At 33.2% G+C, this 7,992-nt stretch overlaps 2 protein-coding genes across 3 annotated transcripts; both read left to right on the top strand.

The window, feature by feature from the left end:
• The first annotated feature begins 702 nt into the window (after nucleotides 1–702).
• On the top strand, nucleotides 703–4,343 carry LOC124444313 (methionine-R-sulfoxide reductase B1-A-like). 2 transcript variants are annotated; one of them, XM_046994895.1, is made up of 3 exons: nucleotides 703–778; nucleotides 859–1,022; nucleotides 3,114–4,343. In XM_046994895.1, the coding sequence occupies exons 1-3, from the start codon at nucleotides 721–723 to the stop codon at nucleotides 3,228–3,230; spliced, it is 339 nt and encodes a 112-aa protein (XP_046850851.1). In that variant the 5' UTR covers nucleotides 703–720; the 3' UTR covers nucleotides 3,231–4,343. The 2 variants fall into 2 exon arrangements, with proteins under 2 accessions (XP_046850851.1, XP_046850852.1); XM_046994896.1 differs by having other exon boundaries at nucleotides 3,114–3,191.
• Nucleotides 4,344–4,433: 90 nt separating this feature from the next.
• On the top strand, nucleotides 4,434–7,286 carry LOC124444312. Its single transcript, XM_046994894.1, has 7 exons — nucleotides 4,434–4,573; nucleotides 4,641–4,735; nucleotides 4,966–5,073; nucleotides 5,186–5,266; nucleotides 5,547–5,695; nucleotides 5,918–6,169; nucleotides 6,462–7,286. Exons 4-7 carry the CDS (start codon nucleotides 5,251–5,253, stop codon nucleotides 6,507–6,509), a joined length of 465 nt encoding a protein of 154 aa, XP_046850850.1. The 5' UTR covers nucleotides 4,434–4,573; nucleotides 4,641–4,735; nucleotides 4,966–5,073; nucleotides 5,186–5,250; the 3' UTR covers nucleotides 6,510–7,286.
• The last annotated feature ends 706 nt before the right edge of the window (nucleotides 7,287–7,992 follow it).

The raw sequence follows: 7,992 nt of genomic DNA, 5'->3' as shown, positions 1-7,992 counted from the left end.
TTGCTATGAACACTTACGCAAAGAGATGAGAATATAAGGCGACAGATTATTCTTCTTTGAGGCTTTATATGACAGTGATTTTCGCTTTTCTGAATTCAAAATGACGTATGAAGTCGATATAAAAATCGACTAAAAATACGATTTGCTGGACTTTGAAAAACATGCTTCTTTAAGATCTTTGTTCACAATCTGATACTGATCTGACTGATACACTATACACATATTGTTATATATAAATATAATGTGCTAAATTTGTTCAACAGTAAGGATTGGAATAGCTGATCTTATCGTGTGCTGAATCGTACCTGTTATTATAACATAAAGCTATTTTGTGTGGTTGGGTTACTACTCTCTGTTTTTTTTTTCTGTTTTAAGTGTCACTTTTTCATATAGTTGGGAAGTTGAAGTGGGGAAAAAAAGTTATGATAATCATTGTATTAAGTGTGGGATGGCGAAGAAAAGTGGTGATGCCTTTTCTCTTGATTTATTGGACCACTTTTACTTACCCCTCCCCCTCTCTTTCGACCATTAATTTACTTCTTGTGGAAGAGATTCTTTGGAAGAAATAACCTTTGATACAACTACTCCTGTTTGCAAAGTGGGGAAATAAAATTTGGGGGAGACTTTATGCGTTTAACTTCGTAATTGTCCGTAATATTGTCGTATAGTGTCGTCATTTCTGGCGATTGAAATTAGTTGGACTAATTCGATTAAGTTAATATGGCGTACTGTAGTTGGAATGGCAGTGAAAAATATAAAGATCATTTTAGTGACGTTGGTTAGTTCATTCATTCAAATCTCGTTTCATATAACGTAAATTAAAAGAAATTTTATAGTTTTAAACTTGCCGATGTACAGGTGTTTACAAATGTGCTAAGTGTGGCAATGACTTGTTCACGGCTAAAAGTAAATATTCCCATCACACTCCATGGCCAGCGTTCACCAAGACGATTCGTGAAGATAGTGTAAGGAAAGAGATTGAAACGGAACCACAGGAGAGTAGCAATGCCAAGGCAATGAAAGTAAGTTGTTTTTAATTCAAAATACTTTATATTGTCGGAATTGAGTTTAAGTATAGATATAAATATGACAGAGGTGATTGGCATTTTGAAATTTTACAAAAAGTTGATTTATTTGTAATCAATTCTTTGTGAAAACGATGGAAGTCAATCTGTACAGTAAATTTCAATCAATACAGTTGATGATTTAAGATTCATCCTCATAGTTGTATTGCTGTAGGTTAGGACTGTTGGGCTCTTAACACAGGGTGAAATTGAAAATTCTGACTCATGGAAAAGTTTTCTAAATAATATGTGAGTTGTGGGATTAGTAAAAAGATTCAAAGTACTTTAACATTCTATGGAACAGCTGAAATGTTAAAATGTTTGAAAATACAAGATGTTACACCATAGAAAAAACCTTTATACTTAAAAACAGGCCTTAATTTAATCATCCTGAGTTGAATTTGAATTGTGGTGCACACATAAGCCAATACAAGATCTTTAAAACTTGAATTTTTTTTTGTTTTTGCATCTGAACAATTGTCTGAATGATAAAAAATATTTCATTTTCAAAAATATCACTTCATGACTACAGCATTATTAAATCGTACAAATCACTTGTATCTATATGAAGACAAAAATAATTTAGAGCTGTTTGAATCAACTTGAAAATTCTTTGATATGCACAGTTGATTATTATTGAAGGATTTATTAAATGTCAAGTTCCACAAGGTTATAATTTGGGCCGGTGAATTTTGATTTAGATAATTTTTGAAAATGGTTAATTGTGAATAAACTAAGTGTTAATGTCGCGAAAAACTAGTTTTATTTCAATTGGCATAAAACAAGTGATAAAAAATATATCCAAACTTCAAGTAAATGTTATACTTGAACCCTAGTGCAAAACTACACTTTTTGTGGAAAATTAACACTGATAATATTTGCGGAAAAGTAACATCAGTGATTTCTGATGGTATTGTTTTAAAGTGTCTTGTTTATAAGCAAACACTTACAATGCCAAACTTTTAGCAAATAGATGTGCTTGAATTATCATTAACATGAGCAATGTTGCAGAGCATATTGTTGCAATGCATGTTAGTAAGTAAGTAAGTAGTTTATTAAAATATTAATTGCAGCCTTGCAGCTGAATTACAAATATCTAAATTAGTAAAGTTATAATAACAAATAATATCTAATATTTAAAGTATTTACATTTATTAAATTTACAATTATAAAAATGGTACTCGCTAACACCAACAGAGACAAAGAAAACTCCATACCTGGCCACTTTTGTGTAACTTTATGTACACAAGGACAGGATGAACGAATTCTTTGCTCTGCTGGTGCGAGCTAGCGGAACTTTATATTTATGTTTACTTCTATATTTATGTTCTTTCTGGCCGACGCTTAAGCAGAAAGTACGAAAGCCAAAGCAACAATCATGTACAAGTTATTGAGCCCTTAGTCACTTACTTACTTTTTCACCTTTAAATGCAAGACAAATAGCTACATGATCTATGAATCATTTTAAGTAGTCATTGCCTAGCCCAACGACGCTCCAATAATTTGAAAAAAAACTGTTTTTTGTATAAAGGAGCATTCTTTTGGACTCTCCACCTAATGAAGTTAAAGAAAAGAGCAAAACGTTTTGTGTAGGGAACTTTATGTTATAGGAGGAATATTACGTATTTGTTATAGAAATAGAGACTTAACCTTACTAACACTATATGCGTATCCCAAAAGGGTATATATTTTTTTTGTCGTCGTGTTTAGGAAATAGTTCTTATGTCCTTTTTATCTTTTTGTAAATTTCCATTCTACACGCTCTTCAGCGTAAATTGGCAACGATAGTGTTTTTCATGTAACATTCATCTCATATGTACAGAGAACGTTGAAGTGCGTTTTTGCTTATTACGCACTTCTTATTTTAGAAAAGTTTTTTCCAAGAGTCAATTTTTTCTATACAGCATGTCTAGCCCCTGAGTTGACCTTTGTACAAAGAAATGTAGCTGTTTATGTTTTTCTATGAAATGTTTGTGTGTGAGAAATGACCTATCAATGAAACAACAGTAGATCTGTCGTGTTTCTAAAAATTTTGCGTGAATTTCTCAGGTTTTCTGTGGAAAATGTGGAAATCCTTTGGGTCATGAGTTTATCGGTGATGGTCCTAATAACTCGTCGAGATTTTGAATATTTTCAAGTACTTTAGAATTTAAAGCTGGGTATTAAGTTTTCTGATGCTTAAGCGTATTTCGGCATAAATTGACTTGGCTGATGTAAATATAATTGTATGATATTACTAAACTGTTTCACTAAATATAAATGTTGCGCATGTGTTGTCGGATCGTGAAGAAAGTTCAACTTTTTTGAACTTTTCAAAATTCCATTACGTTTTTGTTTAAGTGCAATGGTAAAAAACGTATTAAGTGAATTGACTGGACAATTCTCTAAACTCAAATACAATTCCAGAAGTTTTCTGCTTATTGTCGATCTAAAAAATTAGATACGAACTTTTTGCCATTTTTTGTGAACGTTTAACGTAAGCGAACATGAATATTTTGAAATTTCATCTGGCAACACTAAGTCTGCCTTTCTGTATCTTAGAAGAATGTATCTTAAACGCTATACACTGTGTATAAAAAAGATAAACTTAAGAAATTGACGGATTGTGATTCACTGTCTATCTTTGTGCTAAGTTCATCTCTATATCTTTTTACTGGCCCAAAAGTTTTTTCGCCCTTTGGAGTTTGACATAAGTTCTAACAGCGCATGCAACAAACACAGTTATGCACTGATGGCATTAGCACAGTGATCAGGCACTGAAATTTCACAAAGGTCAGCCTCGAAATGTCTTCTTTTTTTTATACACTCTGTGTAAGAGCGTCATATTTTTATGGAACGTCCTCGTGTAGCTAATGACGTAGTCATATTTTTATGGAACGTCCTCGTGTAGCTAATGACGTAGTCATATTTTTATGGAACGTCCTCGTGTAGCTAATGACGTAGTCATATTTTTATGGAACGTCCTCATGTAGCTAATAACGTAGTCATATTTTTATGAAACGTCCTCCTGTAGCTAATGACGTAGTCATATTTTTATGAAACGTCCTCATGTAGCTAATGACGTAGTCATATTTTTATGGAACGTCCTCGTGTAGCTAATGACGTAGTCATATTTTTATGAAACGTCCTCATGTAGCAAATAACGTAGTCATATTTTTATGAAACGTCCTCATGTAGCAAATGACGTAGCAAGTTCAAAACCAAATATTTGGAGGACTAGTTACCGAAGAGATTTATGGTGGGGCTCGATATTATTAAAATGTACTTGTCTAAAATGAATTGTGTGTGTAATTTTATTGTGATCTATTTATTTATAACCGTAAGTTACATGTTTAGTTTCATGTATTATTGACTATTGTCGCAATGCTGTACGTTATTTAAGATGAAAGCAAGAAAACAATTATTAAAAATCCAAGAATCGTAAGTGATGCGATGTGTGAAAGATGTAATGGTCCTTCCCATGTCAATATTTTTCACTGACAATATGTTTATCATTGATGATGTTTATCGTAAGTATTATGTAAAGTATATTATATACAGAATTATATGCTAATGTACTACTATTTATTTTGAAAGTATTAGAAAAAGTCATTCACAAGCTCAGAAAAGATGTTGACGACCGTCGAAAAGTTCAAATGGCAACAGCTCTGTAGAATTTTCTATTACACAAGGTAGGATGGTAAGACATAAGGAATAAATATCAACAGCTAATTTACCATGGATGGCTTTTCACATGTTTTATATATACATATATATATATATATATAATTTATTTGTCGACACAAAATCTCGTAAAATTGTCAAAGATTTGGCTGAATACAATGACCAATTTCATGCTTGAAATTTAAAATGTACAGTATCTGCAATTCGTATGTATTATTGTTTTCGACTTCGTTTACAGGTCTTTGGACGTCAATTACTGCTAATGCTGAATCATACAAATTCTAAACATCGACTGATCAAAGATGAGCAGTTTTTCGAGACGTATTATTAAATCTTTATTAGATTGGTAAGAAGACCAATTTATCATTGTTGTGTTTATGAAGTATAATGTAGTTTAATAATGTGCTTGGATCTTCGTTAGTCATACATAAATTACTATTTCATCCATTTGATTTTAGACATTTGGACCAATAAACTGAAGACAGTCAATGAAGAAGAAACTATAGAAATTCAACTTTAAAAAATGGATAAAAAAGAAGGTAAGAACAGTCGTTGATGATTTAGAATTTTATTTAAGCAATCTAACGTGGAGAGGAGACGGAGGAAATTTATATAAAATGTAACGTTGCATGACTACCTTTATGTCTACCTTTTTATCAACGTTTGTTTTAATTAAAATCAAAACATTGTCTTTGTCCAAAAACGCATCTTAACTGAATAAGTTTAGTCCTATAAATGAGCCACGTCATCTTCATACCTGATTATAATTTCTTGCCACACAAAATGTGAGCGATTTTTTATTATGATTTGCACTAATAGCAAAACGTGTCTACTCAATCAACAACACGAAAAAGAAATTCAAAGGTAGAAATCCCAACGTAAAGGAAACTGACAAGAAACAACGATATCAGACTTTATATTGTATGAGTGAAGAAGAATTTTTTAGAACTGCGAAAGAAATGTTGAAGGTAAAAATTTTGGTTGGAGTGAAGGGTTTTTGTCTATCGTAAAATTTATTCAAATGCTATGTTCAGGGGGTTACAAAAAGTTTTTTTTTTACTCAAGAATGCTAACATAGGAAAACCGTCAAACGACAAAAAAGATGTGATGAAGAATTATGAGAAGAAGGAACAACAAAGGGTTTGTTTTTCTTTGTACATTTTCATATTATGTAACTTTTTCAATCGAAGGCAAAATTTGTTCCTGACAGGCAATCTTATGGCTTTGACAAAACTAAGGCAATGGATGCGACACGGACCCCTAAAAAGAACGCTCATACAGCAAAAATTTCGAGTTCTTCAAATTTGTCAGTTGATGGAATTCTGCATTTGTTTGCACTATCAGGCTACGATCATGTCCATTCGCTGGAGGAAGGCATTTCTATGACGTCCGCAACTAACGAGAACTCAAATAATTTAGAAGATTCCGGTAAAGTCTTAACGGTATAGAAAAGAATCAAATTTCTAAATCTGTCGATAGTTTTGAAGCATTTCTCTATGAGATGATGTGAATATTAGGTTAATTATGCATGTTGTGGAGCTTGCCACTTTCAGCCGTTGAGATTAACAATCAAACTTCACAACAACAATAGCAATAAATCAAAAACCAGTGAGGTGCAAGAATAGTCATTGTTATAAAGACAGAAAATTTTGTACTGTAGGATTAATCTGTTTTCGTTTATGCATGCATTATAATGCATGTAAGAACATAAATTCCACTTATAAATCTGTCTAGACTAAATTTGAACAGAAACAGCAGCAGCAAATACAATGGCAAGGATAAAAAAGCGAGACCACGTTAAAGTTTATGTTGAGAGAGAATTGGTCACTGGAAAGGAGTTTCAACGTGGATTGAACGTAAATTATTAACTATCAAAGCGGAATTACTACGAGTTAACGACGTCTACCGGACAAACCAAATGTTAATGGATATACCGGACGAAATCTAAGCATTTGATAAGCATACAGTTTGTACTGAAGCTGAATTGAGTGATAGCGTAACGCAATAAACAAGAGCGCCGTGAAAACTATGCAGATTGGTTTCTTACAACATCCGATTTCCTTGACACAGTGTTTAGAGATAATATGGCTGCGTTGTCAAATATGTGGTGATATGTTATAAGTGTCATAAACCATTGAAATGTAAGATATGACTCGTGAAATCGACATTCCTATAGAACACACCTCAAAATCGGAACGATAGGAAAATTTATTTCCTATGTATATTATATGAAAGATAGAAGAAGACAAGTTATCGGCCGCTTTAAAGCCTTCACCAACGTCAAGCCAGAAATATGTCATCCTCATATTTTACTACGACAAGTGCCGTTGGATTAATAAAGCTAATATCGACAGCAGCCGCTAAATGAAATCTGCATTGCTTAGCCGTAAGAAAACGTGCTGCTTTTGAAAGACTTACTTGTCTCTATCTTTTTCAAAAGAATTTCGAACTATAACTAAATGTAACTATAGATGTATTACCAAACTAACATTAATTTACAAATGTATTTATTTGTACTACTCTTTCACTTTTTATATCATCATTCGACTACGAATATGATTTTTGGTTTGTTGTTTTATCTATAGCTGTAAGTGCTCTGCTCTAATTTTGATTCGAGACCTTCAATGGTCTATTTTTTTTGCATTAATTACTTCTAGGTAGGAGTGGTACTTTAAAATGACCAGGTGTCTTCAACGAACTCTCTGGTCTAGTGGATAGACACAACCTTTCGAGGTTGAGAGTGGAGGTTCGAACCCTGTCTAGAATAAGATGTTGTTAGGCTGTAGGATGATCCGTAAACTGGGATAATAGTGCTGGTTACTACAGCGAAAATGAGATTTCTATTACTACGTTTTTCGAGAATGGAATGCGACACTTAGTATAAATTCAGAAAAATTCGCTCTCCGATGAGAAGGAGAGCGAAGAAAAAAAAAAGATAGGATCCCATGCAAAAAACCACTCTTAAAAAAACTAAGTCTTTTGCTCAAATTTTTTTATGACTCCCTGTGATCAGGGAGTTATTTTTTTAAATTTTGAAAAGTCAGGAAACCCAAGAGCAAACAGAACGCCCTAATCATCCCTTTCTTACTTCCAGGCACTTGTTCCTCAGTTCGACTTTCTGTCTTCCACATCCGCCGCGTACACCTGCCAAGTGTGTTGGCAGAGGGGGGCGAACCAAGGATCTTGTGCACCGGAGGTCATTGATGTCGAACTAAACGCCCAACATCGGCCAGTTGAGCTAACCGCTCATCATCGAAAACTCTAT

The sequence above is a fragment of the Xenia sp. Carnegie-2017 genome, unplaced genomic scaffold (assembly GCF_021976095.1).
Source record: "Xenia sp. Carnegie-2017 unplaced genomic scaffold, XeniaSp_v1 HiC_scaffold_21, whole genome shotgun sequence".
NCBI lineage: Eukaryota > Metazoa > Cnidaria > Anthozoa > Malacalcyonacea > Xeniidae > Xenia > Xenia sp. Carnegie-2017.
The sequence above is the reverse complement of the archived record's forward strand: the minus strand, read 5'-3'. Positions and strand labels throughout refer to the sequence as shown.